The sequence below is a fragment of the Lutzomyia longipalpis genome, chromosome 4 (assembly GCF_024334085.1).
Source record: "Lutzomyia longipalpis isolate SR_M1_2022 chromosome 4, ASM2433408v1".
NCBI lineage: Eukaryota > Metazoa > Arthropoda > Insecta > Diptera > Psychodidae > Lutzomyia > Lutzomyia longipalpis.
Genome location: NC_074710.1, coordinates 18556113 through 18573949, shown reverse-complemented (window position 1 = coordinate 18573949; position 17837 = coordinate 18556113). Strand labels below are relative to the sequence as shown.

General features: G+C 34.9%; 1 protein-coding gene across 1 annotated transcript in view; it reads left to right on the top strand.

Moving 5' to 3' along the window:
- Positions 1 to 17837, top strand: part of LOC129795392 (uncharacterized) — a 92365-nt gene that overhangs the window by 56458 nt on the left and 18070 nt on the right. Inside the window, exons 2-5 of the mRNA XM_055836629.1 lie at positions 6095 to 6357; positions 10464 to 10594; positions 14396 to 14666; positions 14753 to 15261. Of these exons, the coding sequence (XP_055692604.1) occupies positions 6108 to 6357; positions 10464 to 10594; positions 14396 to 14666; positions 14753 to 15261 (1161 nt within the window). The 5' untranslated portion in view covers positions 6095 to 6107. The remainder of the gene's footprint in view (positions 1 to 6094; positions 6358 to 10463; positions 10595 to 14395; positions 14667 to 14752; positions 15262 to 17837) is intronic.

The following is a 17837-nucleotide window of genomic DNA, read 5'->3' as shown; positions in this document are numbered from 1 at the left end:
AATGTGATTTTTCTTTGATTTTTTTCACTCCTCAAAATTGCCAGAAAGAAGCTTTTTATGACAGAAGAAAATCTCGATGAATAGAAAGGGAAATTATAGCATAGTTTCATCCCCTTTCGCAGCACACATTGTATACAGAATTTATCTGTATCCAGGTGAGAGATACAAAGAGGGTTGGAGGGATAGAAAAAGAATTCCTCCCTGAGTGCTCTTTTTTTATCCCGTCCGTGAAAGTATTTTGTATTTCAACTTGATTGTCGTCTTTTGGTGGAATTTGTGTGTGTGTGTTTCTTTTGGGTACAATATAAAAAATTCCTTCGGCATCACGGCAATTTTGCAATAAAGGTGATTGAATTTTTCGTCTTTTCCCCCCTCACTGATCGAATTTTATTGAAAAAATTCAATGATTATTTTTTTCTCGAAAAAAGTGGAGTTATTCCATAGAGAAATTCCAATGTGAATTGTTTCCAGTCGCGAGGGGATCACGTGGAAAAAATCGCAGGAAAAAGTTTATAACTACAGCAAGTGGATGGGAGAGAACTCTTTGTATTTGAAACATTTGAAGCAATAACGGCAATAACTTAAGAATATTCGGAATATTTTTAAACATTTATTTTAACAATTTATTATTTCGTAATATTCGGCAAAGGAGTTTATTCATTTTTGTGTAAGAAGTTCTATAACTTTGCTGAACTTTTCTAGAACTGATAAAAAAATATGAGTTTGAATTTGGCGCGCATTTGAGACGAGATAGGAAAGATGGTGAATTCGGTGCGAAAATTCTCCCAAATCTTTAGCAAACTTTCCCCTCTTTCAATTTTCTTTGTCTGATTTTTCTCGTCGAAATCAGCACAACATCAGACACATTTCAACGCAAAATAAGGCATAAATGAAAATCAATTTTCAAAAATTCCCCGTGCATTGACAATCTACGTGCATTGAATACCAATTTTTAGTACACTTTCAGGTGAATCAAAAAAAACCATCATTGAAATAACTTTGATTTAGAATTTTCTTCACTGAAAACTTTCCACATGACTTGTCACAATATTTTCCAATTTTTTGACTTTTTTTACTCCCCACATCACTTGAGCGAATGAATGATTCATGGGAAATCATAAATGCTCTAAAAAACATAACATTCTAGCACTTTAATGCACAGCAAAAAAAACCATCAGAGGTGTTGACCCATCAATCAGTTCTCCGCGTCCTCGCGGTAATCCTTTGTGAAAAATCACCAAGTTAATCCATTCTAAAAATAAAATGCACGCCAAATGCAAATAAATTGCTCCCAGCTCTCTATTTGCCAGCCTAAAGCGTTCACAGCACCCAACGTATATACTAGGATTGTTTAGCTCAAATTGAGAGCCTGAAAATCCCCTTTTCGTCGGGTGAAAAATAACCTTTTCCACGACTATAAATATTCCGCATAAGGAGAAGTCTTTTCCATTGTTTTGTTACATTTTTGGTCTGAGTTTTAAGGAATTAAATCTTTTTTTTTTCGAGGTTTTGCTCATGAAAATAGCCACGATTTGTTTTTTTTAGAATTCTAACAATTTGGACAAAGGTTATGGTGGTTAGTTTTTATTTAAAAAAAATGACAGTTGTCTGTCAAAATGGCGGCTGATATTCAAAATGGCGACTAATTGTTTTTGAATTATTATTTTTTTAATTCGATAAAATTAAAATAATTTTTAGTGTATAGGACAACGTTTTACTTCATTTATCATAATAGGAAAAATTACGACATTTCCTGAAACCTCTGGGGCTAGAAAGAATCTGGCGTAATTTATTTTAGGTTAATTCAATTTTTCAAAGAAAATCTTGAGGTTAGGTCTAAATGAACAAGAAAAGTTTCTAATGCCAGCTGCAATATTTTAATATTCCATTTATTTGTGTTAATTCTGAATTAATTTTGTCATAGACGCTCTCTTTTAACACATGGAGGATCCGATATTTCTAACCTCAAATTTTAAATTTGATTTTCTATTCAAAAAAAAATTTTGTTTTTAAGATTATCTTTCAAATAATTTGAAGGAATTAATCTTCTCTACACATATTGATCTAGAATTTATCATGATAAATTCTATTCTGTGTAAATAATTGATCATCATGGATGGTTAGATCTGTTCTTCAAGAGTTAAAAAGCAACCGCCATTTTGTTTTGCGCGTAATTATAAATCATTTTTCTTCCAATAATTCTTTTAAATATTCTCAAAAGAACAACAATGGCGAGTTTTCTTTGTTTCATATCCAGAAAAAAAGGAACTGGAAAATTGGACTATTTGTCCAATTTGTAATTCCATTTTGGTAGTTGAGTGAGGACGAGGAAAAAATGTAGGTATATAATGCTACCAAGTGAAGGATGGAAGTGAGTGAAAAGGTAACAAGTTGAAGATTTGCAATCATCCTCTTGATCCCAAAGCTTCAAGTTTTTTCTCTTCTTCTTTTCTTACTTCTTTTTGCTTCTTCTTGCACTGTGTGTGGGAAAACTTCATCCTATAGAGGCGCGCCATGAATGAATTGACAAAAATCCAATCCTCGTGAAGAAGTAAAACGATTTACTTTTCAGAGCTTTTCAACAATTTATAGCATTCCTTTCGTGGCTCTCATGGTGCCTTTTGCGTGGCATTAATTTCAATTGAGCTTTTTTTGTTAAATTTTTTTCTAGACTAGAGCGTCTAGAGCAATACATAATACCAACTCTTATAACTGGACGCGTTATGATTGACTTTCTCTTTAACTACCTTGAGGTGTATTAGTTTCTCAAATTGATCCTATTCACCCCCTCAGTAGAAGATTTCACCTCATTCTTTTTTTTTTCTTTAAAATTTTAAATTTAATTTCCTTTTAATTATTTTCTGCTTCATTTCCCCCCGAAGTGAGCTAATTATGCGTACACTACAACCCACAAATACACCACCCTTGCACCCACTTAAGGCGTGTGCAGAGAATTAAAAAGGCAATTCCACCCAAGAAACGATCACTCATATAAGTTGACTAACTAAGAAGAAGCCGAGGGGCGGTCAAAGGGAAAAACGTGTATAGTTGAGGAGTGAAGAAAAAAAATTTGTTGGGTATAAGAAGTGATTTGGTTTACGTATCCCACTCGGGCATGGTTATTTGCACCACCAATGTGCGAGTAAATAGGGGATCTGCTTTTCCGACACGCAACCTGTAGGTAAAATGCACTCTAATTGAGGCATTTTCCGTGTTTCCCCAGCTGAACTTCCTTCTCGTGTGCTCTCTCCTTGCCAATTTTCTCTTCAACTTCCTCTGCCGTGCGTTTTTTCCTTTTTCTCCTTTTTTGACCCCTCTCCCGCCCTCTCTGGGGGTTGAAGGCCAGCAAAAGGAAGAAAAAAATCACCCATCCAGAGAGAAATTGAGTAAATTAAGGGTTGTTTTGCTTGACTGATTGTTCTCCCCTTTTTTCTCGTTCTCTCTCTCTCCACAACCATTGATTACACTTTAACCCCCACCCACGCACCACCCCCTAAAGGCACCCCATATGAAGGTCTCCCCGGTAGATCATTCTGTATTTGATTCTTTGGTGTGTTAAGGGTGGGTGGGAAAATGATGATTTCTATATCGAAGTAGGAAGAAAAGAAAGACATAAAAATTGATAGACGATTATCAGTTTTTTTCCTTTCTTTCTTTTCCTTTTTTTTGCAATCGAACGTACATTTCGTATTATCAAAAGTCCAACATAAATCTCTTATGCTTCACACACACACAGCAATAAGCTGCACAAAAAAATTCAATGAGAAATTAAATAAATGAACAAAAAAAAACACTCCAACAGCGGAAAATTCAACCCCCTGTGGGAAAAAGGGCAGAAAAACGCCGCCAAGTGATTTCCATGCGGGGGATCCATTGCGCGGCGCGTTTTGTAATTTACACGCAAAAAACGACAAAAAAAGATTGAGCATTATTTTAGCATTAAACATCGTCATGGTAACATAAAAGTCACTCATTAGTTTTCTCATAATACAAAGCGCCTAGGCAAATTTTCCCTCATCCCCCGTCCACACAAAAGATTTCCTTTCATGTCTTTCCAACCCCAAACCCTCACATAAAGCCAACATGGCATTTTCCAAGGAATTTTCTTGCATAGCAAATTTAATTGCACGATGGTAAATTGAAAAGGGGTTTTATTGGAAGGTAATTAATTGTTAGAGGAGCATCGGAGGAGCGCATCAAACATACCATTAATTGCATAATTTATGCGTTGATGTTTACAGAAGGATTTTTTTTTTATTCCACATGAGACAAGTTTTTCTACTCAATAATTCATTAAAAATTAGCAGAAAATATCTAAAAGTTTGAATTTTGGTTTAAATCTTAATTGATTTCTTAACCTTACAATTGCCGTGAAAGGGGCAGGAGCGATCCCAGAGCAATATTTTGTATTTATTCGCAATAAATATGATAGATATTGAAACAATCTACTTGACTATTTGGGAAATTTGTGTAAAGTTTTCAATTCAATTCGACCACCAGAAAAACAATTATTAGCAAAATTGTGAAAAAAATGAATTCAAAAATTAGCTTAACGATCTTTTCTAGCCCCCATTAGTACGTATTTTTTATGGATTTTCCCATATTCTCCTAAAAAGAAAAACAAGAATTTTGAGCTGTCAAAATACGAATATTTAAGAAAAAAAAGCTCCTTCATACTTGAACTGTTCAGAAAACTACTTGAAAATTCTGTCATAACCTTACTTTTGAAAATATCAGTAAAAATTTAATTACAAGTATTTTTTCCGTGAAATGGATAGAAAACGTTTCAAAGTTGTCCAAAGATCATAAAAAGTTCATTTAATTAAAAAATATTATCTTAATTTGCGAAAAAAAATCCATTAGGCTGAGTCACGTATGAAATATTGGCGCTTATGTTTCATCGATGAATTTTAACAAGGTATTTTTGAAACATTTTTAAGGTCTCTAAATTAATCTCCATCATTTTTTTTATTTTCCAATTATAGTTAAATGAAAATATTATCGATACAAATAATTGTAAAGAATCATCGATGAAACATCAGCGCGCATGTTTCACAAGTTTTAACATTTCTATTTTGCATTAAGAAAAATTGTTACCATAAGTTCCAATTAGGGACGTAAAGCCTGCCCCTGTGATGTTAATGTATTGAACTTCTTGCGAAAAAGAAAAGGGGGGGCTTTCGAGGCATAACTACTTGAGGGTCTTTTTATGGATAACAAAAAAAGTATTACCTACCTTAAACAAAATTTAAAAAAATAAATAAATAAAACAAATTACTGAATAATCTACAATTGAAAAAAACTGATGGAATTAAATAAAACTAAATTAAATTAAATATTAAACAACCATTTAAAAATAATTAGAAAAATAAATAAAGATTGAAAATAAATCAATTCCAAAAGTATTTTTAACAAAATGCTTTTACTCCAAATAATTCTAATTCCGCCAGTTAACCAATTCAAGGCTGCTCTCTGAAATGGCAAAATGTAACATTTTTGGGGGATAATTGAATTGATTTTCCTCTTGGTGTGACTGCAAAATAAATCAACACACCCGCCATATCACATAAAATGCAATCATATCTCCACCGATGATGATTGATTCATAATGAATTCATCCCACTTTTATCTAATTTCTAAATCAATTAATTAGCCATTCCACCGATATTATTAGCCAAGTGCCGATATGAAAATCAAAATGGTGCGCAATGTATCAATTAATTACCCCCAATCTATACCATCGTGACCCCACATTGCAGTGGGGATTGTGGTGTACAAAAATTTCGTGAGAATGTTCCTACCCTGAGGCGAGAATTTTTATTTTCGTGCTTCAGAGAAAAAAGGGGGAGACTGTTAATTTTTTTTTTTCATTCGCCTCTCCACCCTTCGTGGGAAAAATGTATGTATGTAGTTCCCTTCCGCCCGAAAATGCATGATTTTTCACTCGTAAAAATGAAAATGTCGAGGGTTGTTATAGGGGTATGAAAAGCGTGAAAGATTTTTATGTTTTATGTGAATATTCACAGTGAATTTTAAATGAATAAAAGGGCGAGAAATAACGAATTGTCGTTGTTGTTTTTTACATTGATAATAGGACTCTCTAGCGGATGGATTGGTGGTATCGTTGGCTGTTGGTCTTTTGGGCCCTCCTGGGCATCCCATCGCCACCATTCACCGATTGCCGTGCGAGTAATTTGGGTGGAAATGGCAAGAATCCCGAAACATCCACGATATCAACGAGAAAATGCAAAGTAACGGAATTCCCGTGTGAAAATGGGGGCTGTGTACCCCTTTCTCGGTACTGCGATCAAAAATTCGACTGCTCAGACCGATCTGATGAGCCTAAACTATGCACAGGTGAGCTAAAAATTATCCATAAATTAATTAATCAATTGAGTTACAAATTCTGCGACCAAGAAATCGTTGAAATTTCAGAAAATAATCTTGAAATTTTAAAGATTTCTTGATCACAAAATAGCGTCACAAATTTCCTAATTTTTTTTAATCTATGTGATCTCTTTCCTGGAAACTTAACTAATTTTTTACAAAAAGGACATTATGCATGCTTAAGCCATTTTTCTAGAATTAAATAATTTTCTTTTAACCCTTTCGCGTCCAACGTGAAACATAAAAACATTGAAACATGCACACTCTTATTACGATATTTATTCGGTGTAAGCTTTTAGAAGACGTCTCTCAGTTAGAACGTCTTCTTTGGCCTCTATTACGTGAATTTTAAGCACTTCTAACTAGGAAAAAACAGTTGAATTCATAAAAAAAAAATAACTGAAAATAGGAAAAAAAAAAGTTTCATGGTTGGGTATACGTATGGCCCAAAAAACGCGAAAGGATTAACGAGTGATTCATAAAAGACGCCTGAAAGGAGTTTATTTATCATTATATATTGCGATTTTATTCGTAAAAATATTAAACATAATTGAGCTAAACTTATTCTTAACGGATATTTTTCTTCAAGAAGAAAAACAAGTCTCCAAACAAACATACTAGTTCGGAAGAGCACGCAAAGACTAGCCTAAAAATGCAAACAGTGACGTCATTATTGTATTTTATTGTCTCTTTCAATGCATGAAACATAACCGCTGATGTTTCGTTGATGTAATTATACAAACTAACCTTGAAACATTATTTTTTTAAATTTCTGAATTATTCTTTGTCGAATAATTATTTTCTGTTTTTTATTTCTATATTTTAATTATCGTCTAAGAAAAATTGTCTTCAAAAATTCTTAAAATTATCTTGTCAAGAAACATCGATGAAACATCAGTGCGCATGTTTCACAAGTTTTAACACTTCCATTAACTATTTTTGTAATTTTTCCCACTTACTATAATTGAAATCAAATGAATGCGAATGAGACAAATGCATTGAAAAGGTTAACCCAGCTAGCCTCTTGTGGCTGTGGCTCCTGTGGCTGCTACGGGGATCCACAGTAGCGCCACCAGACAGTCCCAATTCGTGGCTCTTTCAGTTTTTGCCGTGACCGAAATTGGCGGCCACAGGGGACCCACGAATGGTTGCAAATTGTGACCATGCAGAATTCAATGAATCTTGAAAATCGTATTTCACGTATTTAACACCAATTTAATGTAACAGAAACTTTATAATTTCAAATAGAGATTACTTAAAAATCGATATCAATCGGAAAAGTATAGAATTTTAAGAGAATTAAACATTTTTGTAAAAACGGCCACGAGAGGGTCCCAGAGCAGCCACAGCGGGGACGAGACGTTTACAATTTATATGGAATATTAGCAGTTTTTTAGCTTTTTCTTGAAAATAAAATATCTGGGCATCTTTAGTATGTTGATAACAACTGATAAATATCATTTTATCTAAAATATAAAGAAAAAAATTTTTTTTTAATCAGCCACAAATGTATAGTCACAGGGGGTCCCCTTTTTTTTGGTTCGTGGCCGCCCTGTGGCTCCTACTTTGGGAAATTTCCCAAAATAATTTTTTGAGCCACCACCGCGGCGCTAGTTATGTTGAGATATTTCTGTGTGAAAGAGAAGCACGTAAACATCATATTCCTATACTCTTCATACACATTAGAGAAGATTACTTGGTGACAGACCCAAAACGCATTAGGGAGACAAGGATAGAAAAGTGAAACAAATATATATCCGCAAGCGGTGCGCGAACCACGTGGACGGCCACTACGCGGTCACCACACGGCCACAGCGATCCTAAGAAGTGCATGACGTCACAGCGATGCTTCTCACTCACAAGATCAATGATTCTCCGGGAGATCAATGCCAAATGAGTTTAAAATAAAAATATTAGAAAAAAATATTTTTATATTTTTGAATTAAAATATGCTTTTACATTAATTTAAATAATTAAAAATTATCCGAAGATACTTTATTAAATTTTTCGCGTTTTTAATTCCATTTTATCAATGCTCTCTTTAATTAGGGGAGAGCGGGGTTAAAAAAGTCACTTAAGGGTTTAGAAAAAGCTCAAAAATATCATATTTCTCAAACAGATAAAGCGAAATGTATAGTCCAATTCTTTAGGATATTTCTTGCCCTACAACTCTTTCTAAGATCATTTTGTTCTATCTAGCTAGAAAATATGATATTTTAAGCTTTTCCCAAACCCTTAAGTGACTTTATTAGCCCCGCTCTCCCCTACTAATTATATTTTTTGTGATCGTTCAAACCAAAAATCATAGTTATTCATTTTTTAGTCAGAAAATAAATTATCTTTAAAATAAAAACCACTCAATCGATATTTAAGTACATTCAAGAGAGAAAAAAATATGTTTTACCGCACCTACTAAATAACAGGTTAAACGTAATTTTCAATCTTAATCTTAGGTATGAATATAGGTAAAAATTTTAACACAAATATTACTGTAAGTATTTTCCTTTAGTTGAGACAATTGCAGGTAATAAATTGGTTTTATGGTATTGTACTGCCGAAAGGCTTAGTAGGGAAAACTAAAAGATTATGCTCCAGGTAGCAATTCGAGCAGCACTTGGGCATCAATGCATATGTTAATATTGGAAATACCCAAATGTTTTGCAAAAAAACTCTTAAACTTTCCAGACGCACAGTAAAATATATGAATTCATTTTGTTTGCAGAAAATTCATATTATTTAAAGTCTCGAAAACAGCGTATTTTCAGTTTTTAGTCTTTGCAATAGCTATCTATTTTACGTAAGCCTACGAGAATAATGTTTGTAATGGTTCCCTATTTAGCCCATATGAAGCACGTGGAAAAATATCATTACAAATAATCTTATTTTCTTTATAATCCTGGACATTTATTGGCATAAAACAATGTCAGGACCCTTCTAAAAGGGTTTAGTTTAGGTTTTGATCAATATTTTGCAATTTTATAATTTTACCCTAAAAATCGTCAATTTTAAATCATTTAATTAATAAAATTGCATTAAGGACCCGTATTTTGAGATTATTCATTAAATTTCAAGACGTAAAGTGGATATCGCATTTATTTCTGAATGGTTGATACCCCGAAAATCTGATTACAAAGTTATGATAATTCTTTGACATATTATTGTATATTTCATGAGGGAATATACCATCGCCATGCCCTCTATGTATGTTGTAGAAATATATTTTGAAAGAATATTTTTGGGATATTTTTGTGGGAAATTTTTCTGGATGCTTGCGCCGTAGCCACGAGCCATCCACAGAGGGGACGTCACAGTGACCGGTCACGATTTATTCCCCATTTGTATGTCACCTGACCGTGTGGTGGCTGTCTGGTGGCGCCACAGGGGCCACCCATAACCGCCACGGACCGCGTGGTGGCTGCTGAAGGTGTGCTGGGAAGTCACAAAAAAGGAATTGTGACGTCATTCTTAACATTTTTAGGAAATCTTTGCCATGGTTTTCCAGGTAATTTTAATGGTAAATTGGAAATCTTTTGTGCGATTTCTTCTTGGTTTTAGCAGTAATTCTTTCTTTTTTTTTGCTTTATCAAGACTTTTAGTATCATGACCGCATAGATTGATGAATAAACTCATTTTTCCAAAAAATAAATAAATGAATAAAGAATCTTTTTCAATTTTTTTTCTATTTGCATTGAGATTTTTTTCTTTTAAATTGACCTAAAAGTCCTTTCTTCAAACACACAGAAAAACATCCCTTTTTTCTCATCCGTGACCTCTACTACTTCTTCCTCATCCTTCATTATCACCCATTTCCGGGGAAGACGTGGAAAAATGGTTGGTGAAAAAGAGTTGAAGGGCAAAAGAGTGATGGACAACTGTGTGTGTGTGGGTTCGGTTTGGGGAGAGAGAGAGGGTTGAATTGAAAAAGTCGCTCAATAAGGGGATATAGAGTGGAGCAGAAGCATCCTTCTTCCTCTGCCTCATTTTCCACACCATCCCTCACACAACCCCCCGCCCCCATTCCAGGGACATTCAACTATCACTAACACTCTGTGTTTTCCGAACCATAAATATTCCAGTGTGCAATCGAACGCTGTATGGCGAAGTGGGCAAGACTTATGAACTCGATGTCCGGCAACCGAAGGAGCTTCCATTTATTTGTGATTTCAATTTCACCGCTCTCGGCAACGAGCACGGAGACATAATCCAGGTAAAGATGGGGTGGGCATGGGCAATAGACTGTATATTTTTCACATACAACTTAGAACGTCCTAGGCCCTCCAACTCCTTTTTATGTCCGCATATAGAAAAGTAATTCCTCGTTGCACCACATCTGCCATTGCCAGGAATTCGTGATTCTTGCAAAGTGGAGAACGTGTGTGAAATGCATTTAGAGAATATATTTTGTCCAAAGAAAAAAATTTTTGTTGAAAAGTTTCTCATCCAAGTTCCATATATATGTAGGTCGATTTTCCTTAAAAATATCTCCTTTTTTCCCATTGACTTCTTCTTCTCTAAGTTTGGTCCAGCAAGAGGTTAATGGTGATGGTGAATTTTTCAGATGATTTTCTGTTCGCAATAGAATTTTATATCCCATTATTTTAAAAGTCTTGACACCCAACATTATTTAGTGCTTCACACGAAGTACTGGACTGTTCTTGAGTAGTATGAGGGCGAGCCTTTAACGACAGGATGATCCCCTTTGGGAGTTTTAGTTTGGAATTCTAACACCAAGAATTCCTGATAAGTTGATTTATTTTTTATGAACTTTCTTGATATCTACTATATTGAATACTGGTCAGATGTTAGCCCCTTGTCAGACAGATAAAACCCCTTGTTTGACACATTTTAGCCCTTTGTATTTTTTTTTTTTATTTTTGTTGTCTCTGACCAAGAATATCTGACTTCAGTAGAACTTCTGACTTTTTTAGGCCTAGAAAATTCTCAGAAACTTCAGATTCTGGCCAGAAAACTAAAGTTTCTAATATTTCTAATTTTTCTAGAGCTCATAATAATGTTTTTGACTTTCTTGTCTTGTAATTTGCTAGAATTTTTTAAAATATAATTTTTTCTAACCAGAAAATTTCTAAGTCTTTGGTTACTGAGAAGGCCTTGAAGTTATTAGTTAGCAAATGACTTGATTTTGATTCTCTTGATGTCCTTGATCAGAAATATGCTTAAAATACTGATTTTTTGGGCTTTAATATTCTTGGATCTTACAATTTTGGATTATCAAAGTCAAAATTAAAGCAATTGCCCAGAAATGCATAAAATATAAAGGCCAGAAACTGACAAAACCTAATTATTCTTGATGTTCTTTTTCACTATAATTTTTTGTTATTGGACAATAATTACCTATATACAAAGAATACCGGAAGGTCTACATTATCTAAGTCCGAAAATTACTAAAAATCCTAATATTCTTGAACTTTTTTAGCATAAAAATCTTAGAATCTAAATATTCTTGATATACCTAATTAGATCTACATATTCTGGGAGCTTTGAATTTTTTTCTATGGGATAAATTCATTATTAAGACGGCTTACGTTCTCTAAAACCTAACTTAAAAAACAACCTAAGCCTCAAACTTTAAAATTAACTCATAAAACTGAAATCTGATCTAAAAATTTAAGCCCTACTTAAGGAACTTAAGTCTAGCTTAAAAGAAACTTGAATTTGGCTTTAAAAAATTATTCATGACTTAAATAACTTATATCTTGAATAAGAAACATAAGACAGTCTTGAAAACATTAAGGCCAGCTCAGATAAAGTTGAATTTTGGCTTCAAAAGAATTTAATCCTGGACTTGGAAATACTTAAATCCATCTGGTTCAGAAATATATCATTTTAGCTGTGATTCTTTCTTCAAAGAAGTTAGCTGTGATTCTTTCTTCAAAGAAGCACAGCTTCTGTGTACACTCCAAAATGCAAAGTCATCAGATCGGGCTCAAACTTGGGATGACCACGAATTAGGGTCCCTACATTCCAAAAAACGTATGCGCCAAAAATCTTTCCGTCCGTCCGTCCGTCCGGCCGGAGTATAACGGTATATTGCGAGAGAACGGTGATAGATAGAGACTTGCGGTCAACGGCAAAGTTCATATATCGGGTGGAAGACATCCGATTATGACATCAGATCCGACCCCCCACCCCCCCGTCCGCCATTTTGAATAACCTCAAAATTTTGTTTTCGCTATATCTCAGTCACTATTATAGCTAGACGTCTGAAATTTTGATATGTTGTAGGGGCCATCAAGACCTTTCCAACGATACCTCATTTTCGAAAATCGGTCAAGCCGTTTAGTCAATATGGCCGCCACAATTTTTCATCGAAAATCGATCATAACTCGAAAACGGCTTGACCGATTTTGATCAACCCGGGCTCAAATGAAAGATATTAATGAGCCCTACAACTGCTCGGAACATTGCAAGTTCAAAAAATGACCGCAAGTGGCGCTAAAATCGAAAACAAAATTTTCGATGAGTTTTCGATGAATATCTCGAGCACCGCTTTATAGAATTGCTTCAAATTTTGATATGTTATAGCTGGCTATAATATCTTTCATCATTCCAAAAATGAAGAAAATCTATGTAGCCGTTCCGGAGATATCGCGTTTTAAAGTTAACATGTCATATCTCGAGTTGCATAAGACCCATAAGATTAACGCCCCGCGAAGCGGGGCGTTTTATATATACACATATAAAAGTAAAGTAAAATATATATAAATACATAGATATATACATATAAAAATGCAAAGATTAATATATAAAAACTGCAAAGATAAATATTAAATATAGTATGGATGGAACAGTATAAAGCGAAAGAACGGTAAGTAAAACTTACGGGCTGTGATTCTTTCTTTGTCAGTGAAATGTGAAATTGACTGAAAATTGAGGATGGGCAAATTTTGAGGAGAGACTTACTCGAGAGCCGAATCACAGCCAACGCGCAGAAATTTTGAAGAAAACCTTAATCGTGGTGGGCGTTGGCTGTGATTCGGCTCTCGAGTAAGTCTCTCCTCAAAATTTGCCCATCCTCAATTTTCAGTCAATTTCACATTTCACTGACAAAGAAAGAATCACAGCCCGTAAGTTTTACTTACCGTTCTTTCGCTTTATACTGTTCCATCCATACTATATTTTTTCTTAAATTCTTAAATTATCTCCTTACTTAAAAACAAATGAAATCTTAATATTCTTGATATCCTTGTACAAATATTCTGAAACCTCTGAAAAATATTAAATTTTTCTAGGTTCTTGAATACTTTCTTGAGCCAGAAAATTGCTAAATCTAAATGTTCTTGGTATTTTTAGCTTGAAATTCATTCACTTTAATGCATTCTTTACATCCCCTTGGCTGAAAAAATCTCTCAATATTTTAGTAAATTTCCATAGGTAATGAATCCTCAGAAATTCGAATTTTCCAAGCACTCAAAAAACACTAAATCATAAAGCTTGTATTTTCCGAAAAAAACGTTAATCTCGTCCTCTTTTTGCTCCTCACCTGGAAATTTTAATTTCTGTCGAATGACTGTATGAACTTTTTTTTTTGAGGGGGGGTGGAGGAAGAGGGAAGAGATGGAACATGTATAGCAGAGAAAATCCATCAAAGTGATTTTCATTCCATTCTCTGTAAATAACATGGCCAGGTCGTTTGGGGAGATTCTTCCACATTTCATGAATGCAGCATAGCTGGAAAAAAATCAAAATCTCATCTATAAATAGATAAAAGGAGGGTAAATGAATTCTACTGACCCCCCTGAGGGGGTGGAAAACTTGTGCTTTTTTTGGGGTTGTGGACGCCTGGTGAGCAGCAACTAAATGAATCCTTTAGTATAGAGTTGTACACAATATTCTGGCAATGTCCTTGTATATATATTTCATCGTGTGCCTAGGAGGTGGGGGGAGGGGGCAAAGTGGGTGGCCGAAAATCTCCATTTCCACGTCAATGCAAATCATCACTTTGCTGCTGAAAATTCTCATCCCCTTGGAATTTTCCTCTTTAATGCAGATCAACTTCAACAAATTCAATGTGGGCCGGTTCACGTCCTTCAAGGATTCAGGGTGCCACGATGGCTCCATGGCCATCCGGGAGGCATCACTACCCTCATCCGGGGGTGTATGGTGTGGCACAGCCTGGGGATTCAATTCCTACTACAGTGAGACACAATCCATTAATGTGTCACTGAGATTGTGGCGTCTGCCGGGAGGCTTGACCGCTGCATCCACTGCATCGGCTGGGAACTTTGAGTTTTCCCTCTCCTACAAATTCCTCCGGAAGGGTGAGTTTGCTAAAGGATTGCTAAGGGTGGGGGGGACACATACACAGTTTACTTGCATAATTCCCCATTCATTTCCAACCCAATAGGGGATGCTCTCTTGCGGAGCGATGAGACAGCATGGATGGGGGATGCTGTCCCCGGAAGCTACTGCAACCGCCATCTCTACGATTGCGATCAACGACGTGGCGGATGCGTTATACGTTCCCCCAATTTTCCCGGTATTTACCCACGTAACATCACCTGCCTGTATCGCATTAGTCAACGCACCATCCCCAATGGGCTCCATGCCATGATTGTCCTCCGGCAGAGTGACCGCCATAAGCTCCACATTAAGGATCAAGCCCCGCAGATGGAGCAAAATAATCGAATGCTAAGAAGTTGGGAGCAATGTGATCTCGTGCAGGACTACATATCCGTACGCGATGGCAAATCACTCGATGCTCCGGAGATTGCGAGATTCTGCGGTGGAGACACACTCCCGGAAATCATCGCTAGCGGCCCCGATATGGCCATTGAATTCAAAACATCCCCCTACGATAGTCTCTTCCACAATTTCCAAGCACCCAGTCTCATGGGCTATGAATTGCAAATAAACGTGAGTATATTTTTTAATTCTTCTTTTTTGTCTATTCAAATTAACCTTGCATTGAAGCTTCACCTTGTTAACCCATATTTGTCCAATGCTGAGCAATTTTACTTCATTAACTTTGAGTACCTTCATAGAAAAAGGGATAAAAAGTCGTTATTTCCAGAAAAAATTAAATAAATTCGATTAGAGGAAGAGTTTTAGAACTTTTTGTGAGAAATTTCAGGAAATTTGGTTAAAAAATGATCTTACTAGAAAATTTTGAGATCAAAATTCGCAAAAATCTCGAAATAAAAATTCTTATCGTTTAATTGTCAGCAAAAATGAATTTTATTCGTTTAAAAAAAATTCTTTTATCATAATCTTTGCAAAGCAATTTCTTTGATTCTGAAAAGAAATAATTCTCTTTAGTTAGAAAATTTGTTATTTATTATAATAATAAAAAACTTATTTAATTTATTTATTTTATCTAAAGAAAAAGAATTTGTTATTATCTGACAATTTCTTTTTTTATTTTTTTTAAGTAGAATTTATTTTTATTCATTCTATTAAAGTTAGCAAAACTTTTAATCTATAATTAAATTAATTTTAGCCAAAAAATATATTTTTTAATTAGTAATTAAATACCTACAATTTTTCATTTTTGTCAGAACTTTCCGAATATTCTTTACTTCTTCAAGAAATTTTTTTCTTGTCAGCAAAAATTCAATTCTTTATGCAAATTCCTTCATTTTATAAGCTTAATCAAATAAAATATGTTCATTGTGGTAAAAGGATACGAGACAATAATTGTGAATGAAACTTTACACCGGAAGTTGAGTGAAATATATATTCTGTTTACCCTTTAACCTTTTCCTCCCCCATAAGTCCTTTAATCACCTCAATACTCGGAATTAGGGGAGTAAATTGACCTTTTTTGTGGGATGGCGGGTGAAAATAAAAAAGTTCAACAAGCTTCTCAAAAGAAATTTGAGAGAAACTTGCCAATTTTTATCCCACCACGAAAAAAGACAAAGATTCTGACGCCAAATTCTTCATTCTCAAGGAAAAGTCCCCAAAATTGTATGAGATTTTCCCCAATGGAGGGCAGAAAAAAAAGAACGAAGGAAGAAGATAAAAGTATCGCGTAAATCAAGTAAAAAAAAAGAAAGAAGAAAAAGCATCTCGAGAGAATCACCAAAAAGTCAACAGACTGGGTGAAGATCCTTGTTGACTGTTGAATTTCTCACCGACTTAATCCTGCGGCTGAAGAAGTATTATATGTACGTGCGGGGGTGGGGCTAAGGGGGCTAAGGGAGGAGGAAGTTACCAAGAAGAGGAGCAAGAGAAGAAGAAAAAAAAAGTGAACCACCAGAGAGTGTAAAAGAGAGGAAAGGGATGATAAGACAACTCAATGATAGTCATTGGGAAAAGTTAGAGAGATGCGGTGCGGAGACACAATTCACCAAATGCTCTCCTCCCGTACACGCTCCTTCATATGGGAATTTTGTGTACTTTATCTAAACTTCAACTCCCGAGACATCTGCTCACATTTCTTTGGGGGGTAAAAAGACGCGCTGAGAATACGGTCGTGCGGGGAAAGTTTTCATCACTCTCCGTTCTTCCCACACATAGACCCCATATTATGGGACTTTGCAATATGATGTGATTCACCCATCTCTTCCCAAAAAATCCTTTTTGTAAAATCATTTTGAATTGCAAACTCCATGCGCTTATTTTTCCTTAAACAACTTTTCCCAGCAGAACCCCTAAATACATACAACTCCCTACCACCCACATGGCTCAGAAATTGAGGAAGGATGGAAGATTTCATGATGGGGAAGTAGGTACATAACGTACAATATATTGGAAATTCATCGACAAGTTTTGAAATATTTTTTGATAAATTACTTCTGAAACATTTGGTTTGGTGAGGAATTGCTCATAAACTCCATGTCTTGTACACAAATTGAGGTGCTTTCTCACACAATAACAGATATTTAGAGAGTTAGTGATGAATACGTAGACATTGTGGAAGTTGGAATTCCACAAAATGGGTAATAACTATGCGTTGTAATTTGATTTAACAATTAACAAAAGGATCATAGCAAAGATTTAAATGATAATTTTAAATTTTATTTGATTATTGGGCTTCTATTGCTGATAGAAGAATTGTCCTCTAAAAGTTTACCCCTAAGGGTTAGAGGACACTTGGGTCATACGCTGACCTAAACGCACGATATTGAAAATAACAAATTTTGTTACGTGAAAAATTGAGCCTAATTAAACTCAAAAAAATACCCTAAAATTATTTTCACATAATTCCACAAGCTGATTTCCTTGCAGTTCCTAAAGGGTTAAAGCTATTATTATTAGATTTACTAAAGGTGATTGCGTTGTAGCCACTCTCAGTCTACTGCAGCTAAGATAGGTTTATTGTGGAAATAGTTAAAGCTAGATTAATATACATATTTCAAAAGCATTCGAATGATATTAATTTAAGCAAAATCGGATAAGCCGTTTTATCGTTTTAGCTGTGATTCTTTCGAAGAAAAGAATAGCACAGCTTCTGTGTCCACTCTAAAACTCATTTTTTTAATGTGATT